Here is a 27,620-nt window from a genome sequence, read left to right as displayed (position 1 = left end):
CAAATGAGATTTTTCCACTCAACCAATTGTAGGGGCAACATTTTCTTCCACTTGCTTTATCTTACTGTTTGCCTTGTGCATTCAGTTCTCATCTAGCACACACTAAAATTGTGAAATCTGAACTCCAAAAGACAAAACAGCTATTAACAAGGGGAGAAAATAAAACCTCAAATTTGGCTTCAAATTCAAATTACGTGCCCCCCCCCCCCCCCCATCATTTTTAAATCCCTGTGGGTTTAGTTTGGATTGATCTGTCAATGCCCATACACATATGGAGCAACCAAGGACTGCCCCCCCCCCCCTCCCCAACCATCCAATACACAGGAACCAAATGTAAATTTCTATTGGATATCAAAATTTTGTTGTTGACTTTCTTCACGGAATGCAAAATTTGGTAATCAAGCAAAGAACAAGCTCAATGTCACCATTAGTGTCTGTTGCCAAATGTCATCTAGACCTTCACGTTTAATTAAACCCTTCACCCGACGAATAGTCCCGAGTATACTCGGGCAGGTGTCTATAGGAAATGCGCGTTGTAGCAAAATCAGCGCGTCCTCAACGGGTTGCCGACGGAAAGCCTCCCATCGCAATGGTGCCAACACAGAAGTATCGTCCCTACGAGACGAAGTGTTTCCGTCATAACTGCTCTTCTGCTGCTCAGATTTTCGCGTCCAGAATTCCTCCAGTTTCTGTACATTAGAAACAGGGCAAGGAAAATGCACATTAATTGTTTAAGTTTTTTATCCATTGCTGTTTCTAGAGGACTTTTAAGAAAGCGGATGCGAAAGAGAAGTCAAAACTTTGACGCAAGTCCTGAAAATGTACATACAGTGGTGCACACCTGTATTAATTTCAACACTAAAACAACAACGCAAGGGAGTCAATACATTGCTGCAGATCTACTTGTCCATCTTTCTAGTGAAAAAAAAAATACATGATAGTTTGAGGTGTATTGAGTGAGTAATTTTGTTTGGTAACAAGCAAGTCCTATACCTTTTCCACTACATGGTGTTCACACATTATTTTTTAGGATACATACGCACACAACTGTGTTGCTTTGGTGGAAGTACATGTAAAAAATTGATAACTCTCCCGTGTGAATTGAAGAGGAAACATGGATTTCTTACTTTCCTCCACTTGCAATTCTTATATCCTTTGTGTGCTTGGAGTGCCTATTGGCACAAAAATCCCACTGCACTGTACACACCGTCCAAAGTCCCTCACACAGAACTTATCAATGATGTGCAAATATATTGGATACATGTATTACACCAAACCCGATACAGCTGTACTGAACATCACAAGACTCACCCCATGGAGCAGGTTGCGCAAAACGTCATCATGGTAGAAGCCAAGATCAAGACATCTGGATCTCTCTGGAGCCAACCGTCATCCGCAGGGTATCCTTTGGGCTGGAAGAAGATTCAGAAGGAAAGTGTTATGTTGACCCCCCCATCAGATCTCAGCCGCTGATGGCGCAATCGCTGCAAAATTCTGCCCCAACATACAGCCGAATGTCAACTACAAGATTATATGGTCATACAATAGAAAAATATTTATTGTCAATTTTCAGTAAATTAATTGTGCAAATTTATGCATGAAATCATATTTTCGCTTGTAACTCTGTTAAAAAGGATTGCAAAAGTTTTGTATCACCTCAAGATGCATCAAAAAAATTTTCTTGGACAAAAACAGCACAATCAAATTCAAATTCTTTTGTTTTTTATTGTTTTGTGAATTTCTTATTTATCTTATTGTATTTTCGACCTTCTGTTTTCTATAGTTTGTTTATTTTTGCCAACATTTGTTGCAGGCACTTTTTAAAGCTTATCTACATTAGAATTGATTAATTCCAAGGATTAAAAGTTGAAATAATCTAATTTATATCAATTAAAAAAAAAAATAAAAAAAAAATTTGCTTTGGATTTGCAAACAATATCATGAATTTGAGCTGTTTTGGGGTTGACATGCACATGCAAAACATTAATGTAACTTCAAAATGGTGTACCCGGATGTTGCAAATTTGGTCTCAAAATACGCGGGAGACTTCAAGGAAATAAGTCATGAAATGGTGCGGCGAAATCTTTGCACATTGCAAAATCGTGGCGCGAAATGTTGGGGGGGGGGGTGGTCAATTTGACCCCCCAGTTAAGATATGGTCAAGTTGAAGGTCCTTTCAAGTCCTCTTCTCTTTATATTCTATTGATTTTAATCCCTCATAGGTCAAATTTTCTCAAAGTCAAAGCCACATGGTGTATTTCTTCAATCCAAATAGATTTTACTTAGGCAAGGTTGACTGTACTTTTTTTTTTATTCAACAGTTGTATACACACACACACACACACACACCACAGAGCAAAGGACTGACCATCTCACCGAATACAATGAGCATCCAGAGTGGACGTCTTCCAGCATTGCCAAGAAATGCCAAACTATTCACCTTCCAAGAGTTTGCTGAAGGGTGGTGGGGAAATGGAGGTAAAATTAGTTCACGGCACCTTTTAACTTCAACTAGTTTACATACATGTACATGTATTACAAGTTTGAACACATGAGCCATGCCTAATGTAAAAAAAAAAAAAAAAAATGATAGAGAAAATCTTGAAATGCATTACTGTAAAACCAAAAACATTCACGGCATGAAACTTCCACGAAATGCTGACCATGATGGGTGTCCAGCATTGTCCAGTACTGGCATTCACTGTATTGTGAAGACAAAACTTTTTGTGTGCATTCTACTTTTGGAAATCTCGACTTCCTTGAAATCTTGAAATTATGGAAAGTTTCATGCTTGCTTGAAAATTTCCGGTTTTACAGTATTATACATTATAAAAAGGAAATGACTCTTACATGGTGCAATTTTTTGGTGGATATGATGAGGTAATATGATTAAATTAGCGAATAGTTACATTTTTATGTTTCACTCTATATGTCTACTAACTAGAAATAAAAACAGCACACATTGAATTTATAAATATATATCTTGATATACTGTACCTCACGAGACAAAAATATCTACAACAGTACCAGTAAGTCCCCATACCCTACTTGCCACTAACCTTGTTCGAATCTACCTGAGCCTGGCTTAGGTTAGAAACTCACGGTGATCCAACGATGACTAGGAATAGATTCTCTCATTCTCTTCCTTATCTACTCCTGGAAATATATTTCTGACTGGACGGACGAGCCTTTCGATTTAATTAAGCTAGCTGGCTGGAAAAGGCAGATAAATCTACAACAAAGGTCACCTGAATAAAAAAATTACAGAACTGGGCACTACTAAGGAAACAACACACAGACATCAATTTCAGTACAACACAAAGGCTCGTCATCATTATTGCTCACAACGCACACACTAGAGTAATAATTACCAAAAAAAAAAATCAAAATCTCACAATTATCATGTAAGAAAGGCATCCTACACACCATACTTCACACCATGGCCACTCACAGAAGCTCTCACACATCTGTGCAAATGTAATCCCAAAATAGGAAAGAAACACTAAGCTACGTTCACCTTAACCGACATTAATCACATCTTAATTCATTATTACTTTATTTCGCTAATCTTGTGTTCAAAATAGAAAAAAGCGGAAAACGCAATTGAGAGAACATCACGACTGACTTAAATTTAGCTTTTCATGGGATCAAACCAAAGTTGAATAGTAAACAACTATTGCATATGAAGATAGTCACAACTGAAAAATAATTTCTTTAAATGTACATTACCACTGCAACTGATCTATACTTACATTACAAATTCCAATATGCTATATTAGTTTATAGGAAAATGACAAAGCAGCAAACCAAAAGAAATGTTGTCTAACAGGAGAGGTTTACCAAACATCAAAACCTAAAAAAAAAAAAAAAAAAAAAAAAAATCTATGAAAAGTTGTCTTATCATAATATTGTTACTTCATAGTCAGATTAATGTTACCATTGTTATGTGGTTATAGCAGACCACATGGAATTATTCAACTGTGCAACCAGACCCGATACTTGGCAAACAATTATATCTCTAGTTAATCATGACTGTACAATTTCAGCATCTTATAGCATTATGAATGAATAACTTGGTACTTCAGAAATAATGATCAACTAATCCATGACTTGTTCTATGCTTTGTTTGATCTATGACTTGCTGAATGCATGGCAAAGGAAAAACATCACACACCCGCTTGGGTACTTATCATTACTGTCAGGACAGATTATTCATGTGTAAGGTGACCAAGAATTACAACCTATACTACAAACAATTATGACATTTCCCCCAAGACATCTCAGCCACACTGCACCAGATCAGCACCAAACACTCAAAGTGGGGAAAATACTCGCAAAGTAACCATTAACCATAAAATATGGGGAAAGGATGCCTCCAGACATTAGTGGGGGGAAAAAAATCACTAAACTGAAGAAATAGTAAACTAGAATGCTTCCTGTTGTGTTCATTTTTACAAACATTTAATATACACAAAAAGGTTACAAGTTAAAACTGTGACACAATGATTTAAAATTCAAGTATGGCGTATCATGATCTTTTACATATTTGGCATAAAGGGTCAGGTTAATTTCTGATAAAAAAATAGTTCATTCCACAAGCTCTGGTCAATCAAAATCCTGATGAACAAACAGCCTATATGTTCAAAACCTCGCACTGCCTGAAAGATATCCTGCTAACCAGAGGTGATTTCTACTTACTCATTTGTGATTACAAAATGAATACATTCATGAGGGAGTAGAATTGCAAAAATGTGATGTACAAAGATGTTACCTACTCTGCACTCTATTAGAACTCCGAGAGAAAATTTGTGAAATATATAATTGGTATTTGTATTAGCTGTAGATATTCATATGTTTGATAACCAATAAATCACCACAAATAGAATAACAACCAGCACTAACTCATGAGTAAATCCATTTTCACAAGCCGACGGACATTTAACAAAAAAAAACATTGCCTTACAGGTACGATTAAACTACACAAAGTACACTGTACAATTTGTTGTAGCACAGCACAAAGGGAAATTGTGTATATCCAAACACAATCACTCAAATTCCTGGATGCCTATTAAGCATGAGTTCAAGTCCGCCTCCTTGATCTGGTGGTAAGGTCTGCGTCTGACAATACTTGAATAAACTTGCGTGGTCTCTTAAGATGCCGTGCTACCTCCAGTGGAGACCCCTAACAGGGATAACGCCGTGACCAATATCATACCCCAAAAACTTCCTTAGCTCTGCCCCTGAGTCCTTGCTCTCTCTTTCTCTCGTTGGTTAAGATCAGCGCTCTAATCACGGATTTCACCTTATCCTAGACTCCAGTACCCTCCTTTGCCGTTTATCTGTGCTCCTGCATAAACTGTTCTCAGGCGAGGTAAGTGTGGCCCTTCATGCCTACACTAACTGGGAGCTTAACAAAAAAACTCTTGGGGTATAATATCTTGCTCTGTCTTCTCTCTCTAGCTGAAGAATCCTTTTCCTTTCCTCTCGCTGGCTACCATATTAACTTTCTGCCTGTGATGAATAGTAAACCATAGAACACTAATCGTAACTGATAAGTTGCCTGACGGATGAATGCTTAACGTTACACAAAAGACAGCGTACCATGCATGTTAGAGTTGAAGGGAGAGGGGGAAAAAGGGAGACAGAAGCCAAGACCAACAAAATGGAGCGGGGTTGGGAAAGAGAATGAGGTCTGGGCATAGATTTGGATGAGCAAAATTGGAAAAGGTGGTAGAAAACATGTTCCAAAACATATGTGCAAAGTTGATTCTTAACTTACAAATCATAGAATCTAACTATGCATAGTAAGGCAGGAAAAAAAAAAGGAAGCATGTTAATGTTACAAGAAGAAGATAAGTTTTGCCTACTCAATTTCATAACCACACTCAAAATTGCTATGAGCAATACTGAGATATCAATATGGGACAAAAATATACAAACTGAGCAGAAGAATATTATACAAACCCAGTTGATCAACTGTGACTTTTGTCAACATTTACACGATGCTTTCATTTTGTCTTTTGTGATTTTCCTCAGCATTATTTACTTCCTTTCAGATATATTGCTAGAAAATAATACGAAGTCTACTACTACTCTTTTAAAACGTAAGATTTCTATGACTGGCTGGACCAATTACTTCTTAAACCAATGACGGAGCACTTTATGACAGAATATAAGCCCAAATAATCCCCAACAATTTTGAACTTGTGCATTCATTTATTACACCAGTAATCTAGAAGAGGAGTTTTGGCTGCCTTGTGGGAGGAAAAAATAAAAAATAAATAAATAAAAATGAACGTTTGCTGGCTAGGTGCACACTTCAGTAGTACAAGTTTGCTTGGCTTTACCTAGTTCTGGTACGGGTTAACTACAGTTTTATGGAGTATTATGTGCTCTTCTCTGACTGATATGAGTGAAAGTTTTCATCTCTTTACAGGAGTGAATTGGCAACCCAATTTGCAACCTTATTTCTTGCTGACTGCTATGCAATATGCCCATTATCTATATATATATAGAGTATGCTCTTTCTAGGTTTCATGAGTCATCAGATCTGGTCCATCCGGCCCATCAGTATGTGACAGAGACTGATGTTTTATGAGGACCATGATCAACGCGACCGTGTTCCGCATACTTACCTAGTATCTCTTGCCACCGCCATAACCGCCCGAGGCACCGCCGTAGCCTCCGCTGCCGCCGCCGTAGCCGCCACCGCCACCACCACCGTAGCCGCCTCCATAGCCGCCACCTCCGTAGCCACCGCCACCGGGTCCACCGCCGTACGGGGCTGCTGCTGGCACACAATGCAAAGGTTCTATCATAAAATCAAAGTTCCCTGTAGGCTTCTACAAAATGTTTACATTCACTACTAGCTGGCAAGAGTAGGGGCAGGCAAAACACAATTTCATCAGGACTGAATTCTTTACACCCAGAGCGTCAAGTGTACATTTCAGCCCCAAAGAGGAAACGGGTGGGGGGCTACAAATGCATGCGAGTACCCACTGTATAACGAGCAAACAAGTAAAATCATGTGTTCTGTCGACATGTAAAGTACCGATCTAGTAACAGAGCATGACTGGCCCAAACCCCCCTTAACTTACAAGGATATGGTCCTTGGTTACGTCCCCCAAAGTTTCCTCCTCCTCCACCACCACCTCCTCTCACTGGGCCGTAGTTGGAGTTCTGGCCTCCATAGTTGGTTCCAAAGTCATTGTAGTTGCCCCCGGGTCCTGGAAGCATTAAGCAGAAAAAGAAGAAATTTGGGATTTGTCAACAGAGCAATTGACTTAGAATTGCTTGCGGATGATGCTATTTTCCACTCATGAGCAGAGATGCTCATAAAGAAACACTTTTTCGAATGATCAAATAACTTAAGGTTCATTTTTTCAGATGCTTTGAAGTAGCTTAGGGGAGGGCATTTACAAACTATTGGGTCAAACTAGAGACAGACATGTGCATATAGCACTTATATACCATTTTTATGTTGATTTTATGCATGGGCAAATTCTGCTTCCCTCCCCTTTTAGATAAGCTCATGAAATACAGATTACAAAAGAATATGATGATTAACTATCCCTCTGAACACACAACTTGGCTCGGAGTCTGCTAACTTTTTCAAAATTACGAAATTACAACCTCTGTACGAAATTCTCACCAGAGTTGTAGCCACCGCCATAGCCACCACCGCTTCCACCTCCGTAGTTGCCACCGCCGCCACCTCCGTAGCCACCACCGTAGTTGCTGCCGCCTCCTCCGTATCCACCTCCTGGTCCACCGTAGCCACCACCGTAATCTTGCAAAATAAAGAAGTATCAGTTACACGGATGATCAAACTTGACAAGTTCTCATGTTATATGCCACTGAACTTTTGACTGGCTCATCCGTGCTTCTGACCGAGCATTTGCATTGTTCAAATACATCACAGCCACTGCTCTGCAGGGCTTGTGGTGACACATCAATGACTTGCTAACATAGAGAGTTCTGTCACATGCACAGAGATCTCACATCCCTCACATTGATATAATGCCTTCAGCAAACTTCACATCGGTGGCACAAAGGAAAATGACATGCCAAGTTAATATCGCGGTCATCAATATTTCTTTCTCATGCCCCCCCCCCTTTTTTTTTATTTCAAAGAAAATGGGAGAGCACAAGTGGTTTCATGGAACATTGTAATTAACATTGGAACATCACACACAAGTTAAAATACTTGTAGTGCCTATCAATGCAAACAAATGCATCTATTGATACAAAGGACAATAAACCCATCAAAAACAGTAACCATTTATGCTAATGTCCTCATAATATATTTCTAGTCACCAAGTTGTCACACTATTTCACAGACCATTTAAACCATTTAATTGAACTAATGATCGAGGGCAATAGACATATTACAGCTTAAAACAAGACAGGGGATTCAAAGCTCTGAAGATCAGCATACCTCCACCACCTCCCTGGCCATAGCTGTTGCCACCTCCTGGACCATATCCACCACCACCTGGCCCGTATCCACCGCCGGGGCCGTAGCCTGGCCCTCCGCCATACCCTGTAACGCCAAACAAAGACATATTTCATGGTAAAACCCAATAAAAATTGAACTTCGAACAGAAATTCACATGGGGCAATAAGAGAATTGAGGCATTGTCATGGCAAACATAGTAAACTTTATCAATCTAGCAAGCAGTGACTTTCCGAATAGTTCTTGGAAAACTTGTGAAAATAGAGAACTACAAATTTTCAAAACATCAGTATTTATGGGCATAACTACAGATCAGATCATGTAACAGAGAGTTATCAACAGCTTTCTCCCTTTCCTTCCTTCCACGCACGTACCTTGTTCCTCTCGCCTCTTGATGTCCTGCATTTCCTCCTTTGAGAAAGCCTTCTTCCCTTCCACCTTCTTGCCATTGATGTAATGGAATTTCTTGACTGTGGGTAAACAAAGAGACAATCATTTCAATCTCTCTGCACACATACTCCTCATGAAAAATGTTCAACAACTTGCACTGTCAAAGCATAAACTCAATACCACTTATGAGCTTTCTTTTGAAAATCTTCATATAAGATTACAAAATTTAGATTGGTGTGTCCAAAAGTTCCTTGTACAGATGTCCCATTATAATGAAGTCCTCTGAAGGGGCAGTTTTCTTTTGGTATATTGACATTTTGTTATCAGAACAAATAAGCCTATATTTCTGGGCCCTGAATTTTACGTTGTATTGCAATTTTATTATAACCCTGTTCGTTTTCATGGGAATGAACGGCATAACAATTTCTCTATTCACTTACTCAAAATAAAATAAAAAGACGGAAAAAAAAAGCAACAACCCAACATAGTTCATTACAAGAGAGTGCACCTTGTCAGGACTCTTTCCACAACTTACTGATGATTTGATCCACACTGTCTGTGTCATCGAAAGTGATGAAGGCAAACCCCTTGGCCAGGTGAGCACTGATCTCGGTGATGTTGCCGTACTGTGAGAAGTAGCCACGCAGGTCTTCCTCGGACATGTCTTTGGGGATTCCGCCGATGAAACTCTTGAACGAGGGCTTTTTTGGTCCTTTCTCCTGTGAAGCGCATGCAAGTCAAGAAAAGGGTCTCATCATTTGTCAACACGACACATCAGCATCCACTTTGCTGTTTACACATGTTTGAAGAGTGTCTTGCCAAGTCTGTGAACTCGACACAAAGCTCATACCAAAAGCAGACTTCCCAACCTTTCCTACTGAAATAGAGGGATGATTTGGTTCTTAAGTAGGAAAGAAAGAGCAGTTATCATAGGAGTGTGTAGTAGAGTTACCAAGAAAAATAGGAAAATCCTATTGAAACTATTGAGCTGGGAATGGTCAAAATTCAGATTCTTTCCTCCAAAGTCAGAGTGGTTGGGAGGTCTGCAAATGCTGTGTATGCCATCAAAGGCTGCACACTAACACATTTTTTCTACTGGTTCAACTTGTCTGTAGGACCAGTAGGTACCCAGTTTTTCCATCGTTTACTGGCCAATTCCTGAAAAAGTTACTGGTCCGACAGTGATTTTTACTGGTCAGGGACTGTCCGACCAGTGCCAGTGTGCAGAGTTGCATACCCTTTTCCCTGTACAATCTATCAGGTCAAGAATGGCAAGACTCTCAAGAACCCTCCATGTATGTTCTATTTACCCATTCCCATACCTGCCAATCCTGAGACTTAATAAATCTGAACAAAGAAAGAAAAATTATTTAAAAATTGGAACTTTCATAAATTTCATATACTTTACTATTTACAGATATTTCCAAAAAATCAGAACGCACTGAAATTAATGCATTTTCTTTCAGTGAAAAATGTGAACATTCAGATTAAAACTGAACAGTTGGCAGGTATGCATTCCATACGGGAACCAGGCGGCTTGTGTATTAAGTCTATGGTGATTTCAGAATTCAGTATCGAACAGGTTAAGACAATCACAACCTGCATTGAAGCAAGAAGAGTAGAGTGCAACTCCAATCCATGCTGAAGTCTCCTTTGATAAATTCAAGTGAACAGAATGATTTTTGAGGTCCCTAACTGCAACAATAATCTAAATCATAGAAGTGGTTTGTGATGTTGGTCACAATCACGTACATGAAGTGGCTGCAGAAATGTCACAAAGTCACAACTTCCTCACTGGTTTATGTACAATTATTATAACTAAAAGTCTTATTGCGGGTGAAGACGCATCAAACAGATGCAGCTACATCACAATCAAACTACTCACATCTCTGGCCAGCGCTCGTCTTGTGTCAACATCTCGTCCATCGATGTTGTGTGCTTTCTCCCTCCTCGCCCTCATCACCTTGTCTACTTCCTCCCTCGATGAGAATGTGACAAACCCGAAACCCTTGGATTTGTTCTTCTCTTTACTGCAAAAGGAAGAGAGGCAACATGCAAGACATCATTAGTTTGAACTTCAGGTGGATGAGCATAAAGTGAGCTACAATTATACATGAGCATGCAATATACGTCTATAACAGAAATATAACTTCTATAAATAGTGAGTAGCTAATGCGCAGCCAATGGCTGAATTCTCTACCGTACATTACGAGATAAAATGTGCCTTCAACAATACTTTTTTTAAGTACTTCAATATTAAAATGAATACGCATTTTTCCCCTTTTAACAATGACAACAGGACATAATTCTTTTTTCCTTTCTTTTTATTTCTGTTTGAAGATATGAAATCAAGGATCTGTGTACAAACCAGGACAGATTCTTACATGTATTTGCAGCGAGGCTCTAAAAAGGCTCCAATTAAACCTCTGATCTTTGTGACAGGCAAATAAAGCGAGCATGCACATTTCTGAAGCATCAAATCTCTGTAGAATTGGCAAGGACGATTGATTCTTTGTAATTTTTACTTCAAGTCCTGAAATTAATTTTTTTTTAGAAAAATAGGTTCTAAACACGGCATGGGTGTCTCATAATTAAAAAAAAAAAAAGAGAGAGAGAGAGAGAGAGAAAGAAAGAAAGAATCAATCATAACCAGATAATACCTAATGAGATAAACACAGTGCAATACATAATACTCCGGCTTCTATCCACAGCCGACTTACTCCTTAATGACACAGCAGTCTGTGATGGTTCCGAACTGCCCGAAGTGCGCCCGAATTTCATTTTCACCAGTGTTGTAGTTCAGCCCTCCCAGGAAGAGCTTCCTGTCTTGCTCCGACTCCTGCAGTGAGAACCAATATTTTTTGTTGTTACTTCAGTTACATCTGTTTGTCCTACACATGCTGGTTTCATCATGCACAGAGTAAATTATTGGCTCTGTTGAGACAGGATGCCTTTCTGCGGCAGGAGCACTTTCATTAGGTAAAACAGCTGAAAATAAAAGAGTGTCAAGTGTGCTTTAGTCCCACTTAAGAATACAAGTGTGTGTTGTTCCATGAAAATTTAAAATTTCACCCAAATCTTGGATACCGGTATATTTTGAACAGTGTCTAGGCCTATGTACATGCGTTGTAACTTGTATTTATGAGATGTAGATTTTACTACAGTAATTGTGGCAGTATGTGGCCATGAGCCTGTTCAAGGCAGATACTGTATAGGCTTCTACACTTATTTTCGCGTACAGATATTATCGTGAATGAGGAGGTCATAGACATTTTCGCGAGATGTTGTGTTCGCAATCTGACGCCGACGCGAACGTAAACGCGCTATTACCCTAGTGCTTGGAGACATTTTCGCGGGTTGTTAAATTCGCGATCCAACTGAGATTCGCGAAATTCGCAAAAATTAAACCCTCGCAAAAATAACAGCTTGTACAGTAGTCTCTACAACATATTCCAAAATATGCCGCTAAACACATAGAACTTAGTACTGTAAAACGAGAAATGTCCGTGTTTATTCTAATTTTGTAAATTTCGTGAGCCAAGATTCGCAAAATTAAAATGCATGCGAAAGTTCTTTACACTATGTAGCCCTACATTGAATGTTAGAGGTAACTTGCAAAAACTTCATGCCAGTGTTTTACAGTACTCTAACGTTAGATCTATACAACTGTACATGCATCACCACGATTAGTCTTTAACAGTTAGTCTTTATATACAGTACTAGGACACTACCAATCTATAAAAAAAAACCAAAATGGACACAATCTCCATCAAAAGTTAAATTTTCTCACCTAAATGACAGCATATCGCATCAAAATTCTATTTTCGGTAGCTACTTCTTAACATCACACTTAAGAAACAAGGCTCAAGGGCCGAAGCACTGCTAAAAGAAACTGGAATTTTTATTTTCCTGATGTTCGTGGATTTTGGAAACATGTCCTCAAGTAAAATAAAACTTTCGGGAGCCATGCCACTGACCACTGTGGGCCGCTGTTTTTTTTTTTTTTTTTTCTGGAAGTGGGTGTTACCATCGAAAAGAAAAATCAGAAAAACAAGAGAAAGACATCAACACCACTGCCAGAATTGCGATCCCTGTTCAGTGCTGTTTGCAGTCGGTGCCAACAGTTAAATTTACATAAAACAAGCCACAAGGATGACAGGATATCAATTCAATGCAATTAGGCCAAGTAAAAAAAGAAAGTAGTTTCTCGTCCGGGTTTTTTGAGCAAGGCGATGAGGGAGGTCCTTACTATTTGATATCTTACTATTTTTTCGAGGATTGTCAAAATGAAAGCAATATGTGTTTCTCGTCCGGTAATTCTGAGAAAGTTAACGAGAGAGGGCTTTACTATTTTCTATATCCAATTTGTGAAATGAAATATCACTCTGGTAGCTGTGTTATGAGAGACCAGGTCCCAAGTGTATGTCTTGCCTGCACTCTGTGCATTTTCAAACAATGTACCATACTTGAAATGAAACTTCATGCATGCAGAAATACATTTGCTTTTTCTTTCCATTACAGATGTCAAGGGAAAATGACCATCTTAAAACTGGTATTTAGTGTTGTAATGGCATTTCTGATACCAGTGTACTTGCAATTCTGATGTATTGTGCTATTAATTGAAACAGGTATAAAACATGTCTTTCAACAAATGTACGACTGAAACAAAGCACTGCTTTGGTGTTTGTGACTTTTTGTGTCCACACAGCTGGTATTTATGTATCTGCATTTCTTCACAGTACAATTGTAGCACATTCAACTGGAAACTGGCTTGTACAATTGCAGATGGATGTCAAAATGATACTGATATGGCATTATAGCATTAAACATTTAAAGATGTTTCTTCATGTTCTAAAAAGACATTTGATAATCTCTCATCATTTGGATGATGAATGATTGTATATACCACACTACAGATGATACAGTACGCGCAATAGAAAACGCCCGACGAAAGTGCGTCCAAATTTCGTCCCAACGCTTTTAGCGTTATTGATTTCGCCTGGGACGTTTTCAACGCTTTTTGCGTCCAGACTTCATGGACGGATTTTGGACGAATTCAACGAATTCAACGAAATCCCCGAACGCTTTTCCGAAGCTGTGGACGCTTTCAACGCTTTCAATGCTTTCAACGCTTTCAACGCTTTCAACCCTTTGTACGCGCGATCACACACACAGCTAGCTACAGTGTATACAAAGTTAGCTCTAATCGCGAATCGCTAGCTCTTCTTTCGTCGAAGTTCTCTAGGTTTCCCGTCCATTTCTCTCATTTTCTCTCTTTTGCTTCCGTATCATTGTATCCCTTTCTCTTCAGAGTACAATCATACTTCTGAGAGTGTTTTTTTCTCATTTTTATTAAGTGATTACCCTGTTTGCCACAATTTGGGGTGAGTTTTTGTTCGAGTGTTTGTTGAGTTTTTCGATTGAACGATGTGTCGATTATCTTCGTGTGTGCGAGAATATCGTACCCACTCGTTTGTTTCCGTGTAAGTATTTTTACCGTAAAAGTGTCTTCATCGTTCGTCTTCACGCATCGGGTTTTCACCCTAGTTTTCCTCATCGTAGTTTTCCACATCCATTTTTTTCCGGTGCAAGATACTCTGTGTATTTTCTGCTACGGTAAAATGCCATCGTCGATATTTTTTGTGTATTCATCGTAGTTTTCCACCTCCATTTCATTTTTGTGTGCAAGATGTGTAGCTAGGTCTGCGATGTCTGAATCGTTTACAGATGTGTTTTGTGAGAGTATTAACCACGATGATTTTGAGGATTTTGAGGGTTTCGCTTTGGATGAGATTGACTGGAATGATAGTGATAATGATAATGATTCTACTATCTAGTGGTGTTGATATAAGAGCTCTTATGATGATGCAATTTATTTCGTGTAACCGACCATCATGACGTTGGCGATGACGAGTACGAAACGATGCATGTACAATGTAGGCCTGTATGATCTAAGACGAGAGTGACACTGACGACATGGCCTGGCCCTGGGGGCTGTTTTAGTGTTGTTCGCTCGATCGTGCACTGGAGTGGTCTAGAGACCTGCATTTTATTTTTTCACTTAATTGTATCCTTTTGCTTGTTCACTCTGGTTTACTGCTACCAAAATTTATGTCTCTGAAGAAACTCAACCAGAAGCTAGACAATATGTTTGCATCAGGTCCAAGTCTGTAAATTGCGATGTTCCTACTCCTATTGAACTCGAAATCCCATTTTCTTTGCTCTTTTTTCCACTGATAAATTATTTAGAACTGTACTGCATTTCTGATGAATTGCTTTTGCGTTATATCAAGAGCCTGCTGAGTAGGTGTTTCATTCTATCCTTTCAATTATCTTTCTATCACTTTCTTCTTTTGACCCTGGATGGAAAAAAAAAAAAAACAAACCTTATCTTGCCATGTAAAGACAGAACACATGCCATCATGAAATATCATGACATTACGAAAGTAATAAAAGAAATAGGTAAGCGATGAAAATTCTTGTTTGTAAAATCATAAATCAAAGGTGATTTCATATGAACCAGCTCTTTGAAATGTATTTATTTTGCCTATTGATACTTGCTTTGCAAGTATACATTTTCTCTCCCATGGACTTTGTGTCCCCCTTTTTTTATGTGCTTTAATGATTATTATTCTAATTTGTTTTGTCAATATCATCGTTATTACTGTATTAATATTACCATACTTTGATATGGTTAATTGCATTTGTTGATTGACTCTCACTTTCATTTTGTTGCATCCTCTTGGTACTTGTACAGATCCTTTCTAGGCTTGCTGTTTGCTCACCCCCCCCCCCCCCTTTGCTGTTGCTATTTCACGCTTTACCTTTCTTTATCTCTCTGTTGTTCCTTATCTTGTTTGATGTTGCCTCCATATTCATCCTTTTCCTTCAATGGTTGCCCCCTGGCCCTCACGGCGACCATTACTAACCTTCCCCTGCCTTTTGTCTGTCCATCCTCCTGCTCTAATCCCCCTCCCTTTACCTGTTGGGCTCCTTGCCCATGACTTCCTACCCTCTCCTTTTGTTTTCTTTGTTCCGTGTCCCTTTGCCCTGACTGTTCTTGTTGTGTGAAGTCGCTTTACATGTGTGTGGTTGCTTTTTCTGCCTATTTGCCATTTTGCTTCTGACGAAGGTTCTGCTATAATCGAAAGCTTAGGTCCCTTTTGACTCTATCCTAAAAACATTCATGTACACTCCCAAAACTTGCTGGGCTAGTAATGAAAACTTCCATTATCTAGCAGGGGAGGGGGAATGCTTTCATTTTCTCAAGAGAGCTTTTGTGTGAGAGAATGAAAAACTTGATTGAGTGTTGCCAAGTTGTTTTCAAACTTCTTCATTTTATTTGATCTTAAGCATAATCACTTTCGTAAGTACATGTACAGTATTACGATTTCTTCTCCCTTGACTGTAATCGGAAAGTTTGCCATAACGACGATCGCTAATGCGTTTGGATGTGCCGATATGCGAAACACGTGGTTCAAAGGAATGCACCATGTGCTACTAACTTACTGCCTTAGAGGTTACTGCTAGTTGAATGGATCGAATGCGCCATAGGCTTAGTTACGGTAAACAGTTTACGTTCGATGCGAATAATTATTACGTCTTTCAGGATCGAGGAATAATACACACAAAACATGCAAACAAACAAATCCACGAACGAGTGTTGATAACCAAAATTCATATGAAAAGTAATAGGCAGTTTTGGTGAGCGTGAAATTTTACTGTCATGATTTTGCTGTTTAATCGGGTGGTGGCTGCATCTCACATAGGACATCTCAGTGAATTTGTCTAGGCATATGAGACCTTTCATAATCTGTGATTGCATTTTTGAGTGATTAATCAATTCCTTTTTACAGCTCGGGAACATATAAATATATTGTGCTTAGATCAAGTACGCAATAATCGACTGTTCGATGTATGCGCCTAAAGAAAGGCGAAAGAATCAGAACATCTTTGCAATGATTGCTTTAACTCAACTCACCAGCGAGTTCTTCGATCGATATACTACACCAGTGCGCGCATTCTTTCGTCTGGCACCTGGGGTCTGGCACGCACCTGGTTTTGTGGAAATTTCCACAAAGGGATCCGAGGGTGGGGTTTTTCCAATCCCAAGAGACCGCATTATACACAAGAAGACAATCTCGTCGCTTCTATCATTTTCCGTCACTCGTGTTTTCCCCTTATTCTTTGCTAATAATGAACGTTTCGATTGAACTTAACGATGGTTGTTCACACGTGGTTCCTTTTGTTGTGAGGTGTAGGTACAGTATTTTCTTTTTTTATCATTCTTGGGAGGGGAAAGAAGAGTAAAAGAGGGAAAACTTATTTAAATAAACGAAGGGCACGTATAAACGCTCAGCATCCACAGCAAGCCGTCTTTTACATCAGCATCGTTGATTATCATCACCTGCACTATCATCAGGCATCACTCAGATAATGTCCTTTTTTTATAAACATTTAGAAACACGATCACCATCACTCGAGATAAACACGTAGCAGTGGCAGATCCAGAGGGGGCGCATGAGGCGCACGCCCCCTTTATTTATCGTAAAAAAAAATAGAAGTGAAACCCGGAAGTGGCACCAGAAATATTAGTTGCGCCCCTCCCCCCTCCTGTACAGAATTCCTGGATCCGCCCCTGCCTGTACGAAAATAAATGTCAACAGACAAAGTATCAACAACCTCCCCGACAACTACATAAACATTACCACAGAGCACACCGAAGCGGCTGGCATCAAACACCCTTCGAAATACTGCAGCAAAGCGGGAAATCGCCGTTACGAAAATGCATGTACACAGTGCGAGGCAATTGAAAGAATTACCTTTAGATTAAGAATATGAAGGGAACAAATAAAGTGATATGAAACGAAAGAAATCGTACACCAAACGAGAGGTATAACGACCTCCAATAGGCCCTTAGCCGCAGCATATCAATAAACATGACGTATAAATAAGCACACGGAATATGCGTGTTTCGGATTCCTCCCTTCTATTTCTTTCCTGAACTATTCCCAATGCCCGAATAAAATAATGACTAGTTTGTTACTCTGATTTCTTCGTCTGAGGAAAGGAAGTTCGTTCATCCGAAAACAAAAGGATTGACACTCCGAAGGTTTGCTAATCGGGCAATGCCCCCCCCCCCCCCCAAAAAAAAAAAAAAAAAAAAACAGCCAACAAAATGCTCGTTAATCAAAATATTGGTTAATAATGTTAAAGACGATAATAATAATAATAATAATAATATTAATAATAATAATAATAATAATAATAATAATAATAAGAATTATAATAATAATAATATAACAATAGACAGAAATAAAACAATATATGGCCCTATAGCAATTACCCGCAGCATGATTACATTTTCGAATCAACAAACATGGATAGGCACAAGGAATATGCGTGTTTCGGATTCGAAATATCGCCGTAACCATCGGAATAGCGCACCCGTTTTCTTTTTCGGAATAATGAACACCACGGAAATCAATAAAATGATTTCAAAATAAGAATCCATCGTAATTCTTGCCTTAAAGATTTTGTATACGTGTATTCTCAATGCCCGAATAAAATAATGACTAGTTTGTTACTCTGAAAGTGGTGTTGTGAGTTAAGGAAGTTCGTTTATCCGAAAACGAAAGGATTGACATTCCGAAGGTTTGCTAATCGAACAATGGGGGAAAAAATAATAATAGTAATACATTTTATTTTCACACTAGGTACGAACATCTATGGTGTAGGGAATTTGCGTGTTACGGAACATTTTATCACTTTCGCATCAGCGAACTTTACGTGCAGTGGGTACTTCAAAAATGCCTCCCCCTAAAAAAAAAAAAAAAAAAAAAAAAAAAAAAAAAAAAAATGTATATATAATTACACCAACACTTGAGCATAACAACAAACAAGCAAGCAAACAAACAAATAAACAACTTAAGATTTAATCTCATAGCTGCTTTGAATATTTCATGTTCCGTCTGTATACTTCTTTTCAGAATTATCTCTCGCTTCCCGCTTCACAACTAGGAAATAAACGATGTCAAACTATAATAAGAATTAAACTTATTGTCTTGCTCTGAATATAAAATTCATTATTCCAAAAGTTCGTTTATCCGTGAATACAACAGGCTCGATACTACAGTACTCCGAAGGTTTGCTAATCCGACAATAAACGCACCTATCCAATCACAAACATTCGTGCATTTTCGGATTATGAATCATAATTTGACTATCACATTTACGAACATCTATTTTTCGTGTAGGGAAGTCGCGTGTATATCTGAATGTTTCATTTTCGTACTAACGAACCTTATGGGTGCATGGGTACAACGATCATGACCCTCAACCCCCACCCCCCCCCCCAAAAAAAAAAAAGAAAGAAAGAAAGAAAGAGCCAAGTCAAACTAAGAATCAGTCTGAATTAGTCGCTTTGAAAATTCCACGTACCGTCTGAATTATCTCTCTGTCCAATACAGAAATAAACGATATCAAACTAAGAATTAAACGTATTGTCTTGTTTTGAATATCTTTTTTTTTTTTTGCTTTTCTGGGGCCCGTTGCATAAAACTTACCATTGAATTTCAATGGTAACTACCGTCAAAATTAGGCATCACAGCCAATCAGCATCAAGGATTATAAAATTTACCGCTGATTTGAAGACTTACCGCTAGAAAGGAGCGGTAAGTCCAGCGGTAAGGGTTTTATGCAACAGGGCCCTGATTCAATTAAAAAAAAAACGGGCAATATAACGCGCAATTGCTGAAGAAAGACAAAATATTTAATGACCAAATAACGGCGAACAAATCCTTCTAATTTCTTTTTTCCTCTTTTTGGGGGTTAATTTTCTTTCTATACTCAAATGGATTTTACGTACACGCAATTTTAGTGAAACCATTTTCTTTTTGGTCGGCATTCTACGATAAGGTTCCTGTGGGTTCACCCTCGCCAAAATTGCGTGATTTCTCTTAAATACTATGAACCCGAATGATCTCTGATTGGTAATTTAGTCTATTTCATGATCAACAGTTGTTTATTTTCTGCTTGTAAAAAACAAAACAAAACACGTGAACTACTACATCGTATAACATCTCTGTTTCGTTCAGCCGAGCGAGCCATGCCATAGCAATGGCGACGCACATACGGCGCACTCGCCTTTCCCATACGTGCACATTCCCTGGTTACATGCAGCCCGCATACCACCATGTGATGTATCAGGTGACTTTCACTAAATGCAGTGAATAATCTGCTAACGGTGCCGTACTTACAGCTAGGGTAAGGGAAACTAAAACTTTTACAAATTGCTTCAATGAAAACGGCATCGATATATGTATACATGTTACCATTTTTAATATTATTATGTGTATCAGGTGAATTCCACGCCTGTCTACTGTTCTCATTCCCGACCGCTGTGCTACTTGTTGAGTCTAATCTTGCAGTGATTCACGTGTGTACTGTATTCTATGTGCGCCTTGGATCACGGACGCTTCTAACGAAATTTGGACGAAACTGCCGAGCTCCGAACACGCATTTTCCGAACGAGCAACGCATTTGCCGAACGGAATTGAGCGGGCGGTCGTGCGTGAAATGCGTCCACAAAGCGTCCACAAAGCGTCAGAATCGTTGCTAATGGATCGATAACGAAATTTCGTCCAAATTTCGTCCAGATTTCGTTGCTACTCGATCGATAACGAACTTTCGTTGGAAAACGAAATTGACGGAGGCGTTTCTTATTGCGCGTACTGTACGACTCACGGCCGTGTCCGTGAATTTACATCGTAAAGAAAAGTACCCCGCAGAAACACGAGACAAACCAGAATCCGTGGAAAAGTTATTTATTTTGTAGCTACACCCATTTGATAATTCTACATTTGCTGGAAAAGCGCATTCATTTTATCTTCAAAATATAACAATACATCGCCGTCAGCTGCAACGTTACAGAGCAGAGTGTACGGGCCTCTACACAGCTACAGACACGCACACTTTGCGAATAAACGGTGCGACACGGCCACTGCATTACCGTACCTTCCGACACTGCACGCACATGCACATAGTCACAATGACAGGAAAATATGTACAAACTCCATATAATCCTCACAATCATATTTGTACAGTACAATTCATCCGCTTAAAATATGAGAAACGGGGAAAAATACGAACAATGCGCGAAATACGCGTGGAATATCAGCGATTGTTCGCAAAAATGTTGCCGCTATCGCGTTCACGACGTACCGAGTGCGCTGTACATCACAGCCCAGGCCCGCCCGCGGCCCGCCCATCCAACTACAGTTCGACTGCTTTGTGGAGCAGTGTGAAATGCATGCGTTATTACATAGGCTTACGCACTACATAAGCTACAGCTGTACTACAGCTAAGTAGAGGACGCAAGGCGTAATTAGAAATGAGACATCACCATTGGTAGGTGAATATTATTGTCAATTTCTTTTTTCGGCGGCCGAAAAATAGTAAATATAAAAAAAGTCGATTCGGCAACTGAAAATCGATGCGGGCGGGGAGCGGGCTGGGACGAGAATTATGAATTTCTTGGTATTTTCAGCGCCATTTTGAAAATAGTAAATAGTAAAAAAATTGATGCGGCGGCCAAAATCGATGCGCGCGAGGACGAGAAACTGGTTTCTTTTTGGCAGTGTATACAACCACACGCGTGTGTCTTTACCATCCAGCCACACGAGTGTGGTTGTAGCCATGGCCCTAGTTGCTGGATACAGCCACACTCGTGTGTATAATGTACTGTACTATGTACATATCCACAAACACGTAGCGGGAATGTGTGTGTGGCCGGCCACATCAACACGCGATCATGCACCACTGCAAAGCAATGAACATGAACCTGCCTCCTAGATTAATCCCATTTAATATTATCACACCATCTAGACAAATTTACTTTTTTTTCATTTTTAACTTTATTCTCATTTTCTTGATTTGATGAGGTAAATTTAAAGTTACAATTGATTTTGATACATCGTGTCGCCGTTATTGAGACTTCGCCTTCGTGTCGTTCGTTCACTGCAGTGTTCGTTCGGGTACTCGCAAATCGCGCATCCACGATCCAGCGTACACAGGCAGCCGGCGCGCGAGTCCGGGTCCCTCCTGGGGCAGGCGGCACAACTGCGCTGGCTAGGCTGCAGCTGCACTGAGCGATCGCTAGCACACCACCAGCAGTTTAGCGATGTCAATCCAAAGTCCCCCAATTTAGCGGCAGTTGTAACTTTGCTATTAATTCTAAACCCATCATATCAAGCAAACAAGATGAGAATGGAGCGAAAAATATATTTGTAAAATAACAATATTAAAAGGTATGAAAATGAGGTTACTTTCATCACTTTGTGAGCAAGCTGATTGCGTGGCGTTTACGTGTTTGACATGCACGCACGGCGATCATCTTCTCCGTACCGTGTGTGTACATTGTATCCCTATGTACATGTACATTACACACAAGTGTGGCTGTATCCAGCGACTCGGGCCATGGCTACAACCACACTCGTGTGGCTGGATGGTAAAGACACACGCGTGTGGTTGTATACACTGCCTTTCTTTTTTTACTTGGCCTTAATGGATCTTCATCCAACTCGCAACTGTTGTCTGAGTAGGCCTACTCTCTCTAGTCCAAGCCGGAGCCCAATTTATCTGTTTCACACATGTATGCAACCACATGACCGACAAGTTGAAGTTAGCTCAGTAAATTTAGCTGCAGTGCAATAATAAACCCAACCAAACATCAATATCCTGTTGTACCAAGTTCAAGCTTTAGTTGTAACGTTTAAGTTTATTTGTCCTTTCCCATTCCAGAACGTCCTAACCGTGAGTTTGAATAGGGCCTAATCTAGATTGTTAATTTAAATTCAATTTCCTTGTGATGAAAAATCCGCTCGAGTTTAGACAGGCTTTAATAATAGTTAATACAAACGTGGTGGGGTGCGGCTAAAAAGCGTTGACATAATGTGAACTATCGAGTCAAAGACTTGATCTGTCCGGTATTCCCGGTATGTGTAGAGCTATAGTACTATTTAACTTTTTCAGTTTTACTAGGAGATTTGTAAATTGCTCATACGTTGTACCACTGGCACTGTAACGTTAGAACACCTCCAGAGTCAATACTCAATAGTGAACTGATCACGTTCTTTTTTGTTCAATTCATGAATTTCCGATTTGCTTTCGACATCGCTATCAACAGTTCATACCATAAAATCACGAAAATTCGTACTTAAAGTTTCGTAAAAGTACCCTAGGCTTAATGATATTTTACTTACGTTTCGGTCAGGCATTTTAAGCGTACAGAGGATGCAAATAACAGGACAAAATCAGTGAATCTTCACGCGTACTGTCCTTCTCCGAAAAGGCAGTTCTAGCACAGAGAGAGATTCTTAAGCAGGTATCACACGCGGACCCTATGAAAGCAAGGAAAAGAAGCACGTACACGCACGAACCACACATGTAAACCAAGATGGTGGTGATGCCTTGAAAATACAATGCACCACTATTATTATCAAAGGATGTAAAACAGATGCGACTTCTGCGCAGTTTTCTGAGCAGATTTCCCCTAGTTAATTGGCATCACGTGATAGAGCGGCGCGCTGCGCACTAGCCAATCGTGGATTCTAGATCATTTTTCTGGTTTGCCTTTGTCCAACCACAGAATCTTTCTGAATAGCCACGCTGTGCAATGACCGGGTCGTTTAAATTTTAAAGCCTTTGTTGTCCAGTTGTATGGCACAGCGTCTACAGCGTCGTTGCGGAGGATCAGAGAAATGTACCTTTTGTGAACGAAGTCTTTGTTGTTGGTTTTCGTTACTTACCCTCTTACGTACGCCAAAGTGTAAAAAAAGAACTTTTTTAGATTCTATTCTGGGAAATAAACAGTAGATGCGTTGTATGTGCGTTGTGTGGGGAAAAGCCCACAAGACACGATTGTTGAATAATAATACTCCAGGTGCGCTAAATGAAAACAAAAATGTTTTGTGTATGTTCATATGAAAAACTCAAATGGGAAACAAAATACATAATGTTTGATGCAGTCTTGAAAACTACTAAAAAGGATTTACCAGCAATTAAACATCATGTGGTCGATCATCCCTGCATGCCGAAAGGAAGAAATAGAAAAAGTCGATATCACCAATATGTCTTTTGTGACAGATATTTTCTTTCTAAGTGATTCTATTGCACCCCTGATTCAAAATCTATGACATCTGTATTTAATTGGAAGAAATCTCTATCACTGTACCTACAATCAGGCAAGATGGAAAACACACACACACACACACCATGACACACACACACAAACTTTCCTTGTTCACGAGATAGTTTATCTAATCCAGTGCTGGTTCATGGTACACGATTTGAAGTCAAGTTGTGTAATCTATCTTCTTCTCTTCTTCCCCCCCCCCCCCCCCCCTTGAGCTTCCGATGTTGGATGGAGAACTCTTTTGTTCTTTGACTGAGGCACGTGGCCGAAACTATACCCCTGCTGGCATCCTCACTGGTATATGAACTTAATGACACTTTAGTATACAAGGTGTGTATATACACACAAACATATATATATATATATATATATATATATATATATATATATATATATATATATGAAGACTTTGTTTGCAAAAACTGATAAGTCCATATTTGCCAAATGGAGATATTTGCGATTAAAGGTCAAGAAAAATAAAGAGAATAATAAGAAAATTTTTGCTTCTTTTGACCATAACTTCAAAAATGTACCTTTATATGTAGTGACCAATATATTGCACTTTATGACAGAGACGGTTCTTCAAAATCTTCAAAAATGGACTTATCGGTTTTTGCAAACAAACTCTTCATATATATATATATATATATATATATATATATATATATATATATGTATATATAATATATATATTATATGTATATATTATATATAATTATACATATATATACATATATGTATGTATATATATATATATATATATATACACGCATACACACACATCTCTTTTCATAGTGCACTAATATTTCATTAGATACTGTTCAATGATGAAATATGAATGACTCAACATCTTGAAAAATTGTGTATTTATATGTATACAGATATATATATATATATATATATATATATATATATATATATATATGTATATATATATATATATATATATATATATATATATTTTTTTTTTTTTTTTGTGTGTGTGTGTGTGTGCGTGCATGTGTGTGATCATGCATATACATACATGTATATAATCATTATGAAGTCTTCCTTTCCAAAATGTGCGAAGTCTACTTTTGATGGTGCAGAGAAATACCTGATTTTTATTTCACATGCTTCTATTTAAAGTGCTTACATGCAATGACTTAATGTCCCAAAATAGTACCCCATAACAGGACAAAGAAAATGTGCCTTGGAAAAATCTATGTTTGTACACTTTTTTTTTTCCAGAGAAATTAATACTGTTTTGGATTTGGTGGGTTTAGCACAGTGATTATACTACACATGCTGTACATATTTTCTTTTGTTTTTAACAGTTTTTGTGAGCATTTTTCTGGGATAATCTGTTACTGTTTACGCCGAATACTTCGCGAGGTTTTTATTTTCGCAAATTTCGCGATTCAGGTGCTATTCGCGAAATTCAAGACACGCGAAAATATTGACTCTGATCCCGATGTGAATGTGATGTGCGCGTGTACACTTCTCTGTTCAGTACAGGACTCCACGATCGCGAATTTAACCACTCGCGAAATCGTCGGGAATTCCCGATTTGCGAAAATTTAGACTCGCGAAATATATGGCGTATACAGTATCCTAACACATTCTCCTCCTTTAACCTTCACCTCTCCAAAGGTATTATAATCATATGCATAAAAATGAAACATTTCAGAGCCAATAATGAAGTAATATATGGGTCATCTGGAAAGCTATACACAGGCAGGAAAACTAGCCAGTATGGCCTTAATCTGGTGGTCAAAGTAAGGTCACAAATGTCAACCAAATTCATGTACTTATTTACAATTATTCAAATCCACTCTCCATGTTTGTAGTTAACAATGTTACCTATACCTTATCTGTATTTTGAATCTTCATGTAGAATGATTTTGGTTGACGTGTTGACATTTTGTGGTAATTATGACATTAGTGGGGGATTTTGACATTTGTGGCTTGATAGGATAACCTAAAAAAGGAGAAGGATGAGTATTTTCTTGATTGGTCACTTTGCATCAAATAGAATAGAAATATGAATCACACATCCCTACAGAGAAAGGTCAATATACTTCAGACATTTATTTCTCTTTCATCTTTCAGTAGTCAATATTGTCCAACTGACAGAATTTGCATAGAAGCCCAATGACATTTGATGAAGTTGGTGACTAGTTCATATCAATCAATTATCACAAAGATTTCAACACCAGAAAGTATGCTACTGATAAAAGTAGGTAGCTTTAGAGTTTTGCAACGGGGACGTGCAGAGGGGAAAAAAACCTGCTCTGAGCATTCGCAGAATCGCGTATCAAAGCCGATCGATTTACAGCTCTTCTCCTCTGAGTTTTCACTTCGCGTTATGTGCTATTTTTATGTCCGCTCAATTTACGACGTAGAGAGCTACTTCATGCACCAATCATATGGGGGCGCCATTCTATTTTTGATAGGTTATGTCTCCCCGTAATCGAAAGCTACTTGTCAACACGACACAGGGAGAGAGGAGAACGTCCAGCTCAAGCGTCTCAAACGTCCGTGCTGCAAATCTAAAGCTCCCTAGTGACAGCCTACCCACAACTTAATATTACCAGAATCTACTATTCTTATTGATGATAGAGATGATTTTGATGTTACAATGAATCACTGCTTTTATCATTTTACATATTATTGTTATTATCATTAGTGAAACTATGATTATTGATATCATAAGTATCATCATTACAATCATAATCATACTTTACATCATTACCACTGTTTATACTATTGCTACTATCACTACACAATTATATGTAATTTACTGTGTTATCATAGCACTTACGGTTTTGAAATTATTAATCAACTTGAGAAAATACACATATATCACTATCCTAACTGAGATATAACTCTTTATAATGAATATTGATGCATGAACTTTTAGTCACAAATCACAGGTACATGAAGTAAACACTACTCTGTATTACATCTATACAGGTTAGTCAACTACCAGTCAGAAAATGATCAGCCTGACCAAGTAATAGTGGACAATTTTTTTGTGTTCTTCCCTGGGCAGAGCATTCTGTGATGTTCCCCTTGTGTGGAACATTTTCAAGATAAACAATATGTAAAATGATACCACATAACAGTATGCCAACATTTTTCATCACTATTGATAGAAACAATTTATTTTAAGCAATGCAAAAAATAGATAAAGAAAGAAAGAAATGCCTGTGTGACCAAGTATATAGAAGAGAGTTCCACAAAATTGAATTTTTCAGGAGAGGTACACATTCGCTCAACTTGTTACACTGACAAATATGTCAACAGTAATATTATTCCCCGTGCTTTGTGGAAGAGATAAGTCAAGCTTTCCTTCAGTTATGTTACAAACTTTTGTAGTTTTCTCATCTGGCAATAACAGCACTGAAACTTTTGAAATTTATCACTCTATAATAGATTGTCAGATTTTCCTTTAAAAAGTCATTGATCCATGATGGGTCTTCTTCAGTGTAATCATTCTCCATATCATCTAAAAAATGTCACATTGTGCAGAACATGAATACACATGCAACTACAACATAAAAAACAACAAAACAAAACTAGAGATGTTGCTATGGCGAC

At 38.6% G+C, this 27,620-nt stretch overlaps 1 protein-coding gene across 3 annotated transcripts; it reads right to left on the bottom strand.

Annotated features, from left to right (window-relative positions):
• Positions 1 to 317: 317 nt before the first annotated feature.
• LOC140238126 (heterogeneous nuclear ribonucleoprotein A3-like) lies at positions 318 to 23,274 on the bottom strand. 3 transcript variants are annotated; one of them, XR_011901884.1, is made up of 12 exons: positions 23,107 to 23,274; positions 11,566 to 11,684; positions 10,731 to 10,875; positions 9,381 to 9,564; positions 8,830 to 8,925; positions 8,438 to 8,542; positions 7,652 to 7,789; positions 7,098 to 7,226; positions 6,636 to 6,790; positions 2,377 to 2,454; positions 1,312 to 1,412; positions 318 to 689 (listed from the first exon to the last, which is right to left on the bottom strand). XR_011901884.1 is itself a non-coding variant. In XM_072318061.1 (10 exons), exons 1-9 carry the CDS (start codon positions 23,119 to 23,121, stop codon positions 6,636 to 6,638), a joined length of 1,086 nt encoding a protein of 361 aa, XP_072174162.1. In that variant the 5' UTR covers positions 23,122 to 23,274; the 3' UTR covers positions 4,440 to 5,511. The 3 variants fall into 3 exon arrangements, 2 of the variants coding, with proteins under 2 accessions (XP_072174162.1, XP_072174163.1); XM_072318061.1 differs by lacking the exons at positions 318 to 689; positions 1,312 to 1,412; positions 2,377 to 2,454 and adding an exon at positions 4,440 to 5,511; XM_072318062.1 differs by lacking the exons at positions 318 to 689; positions 1,312 to 1,412; positions 2,377 to 2,454 and adding an exon at positions 4,440 to 5,511 and having other exon boundaries at positions 6,636 to 6,787.
• Positions 23,275 to 27,620: the final 4,346 nt, after the last annotated feature.

This window comes from Diadema setosum, chromosome 14, assembly GCF_964275005.1.
Source record: "Diadema setosum chromosome 14, eeDiaSeto1, whole genome shotgun sequence".
NCBI lineage: Eukaryota > Metazoa > Echinodermata > Echinoidea > Diadematoida > Diadematidae > Diadema > Diadema setosum.
This window is presented reverse-complemented; position numbering and strand designations above follow the sequence as displayed.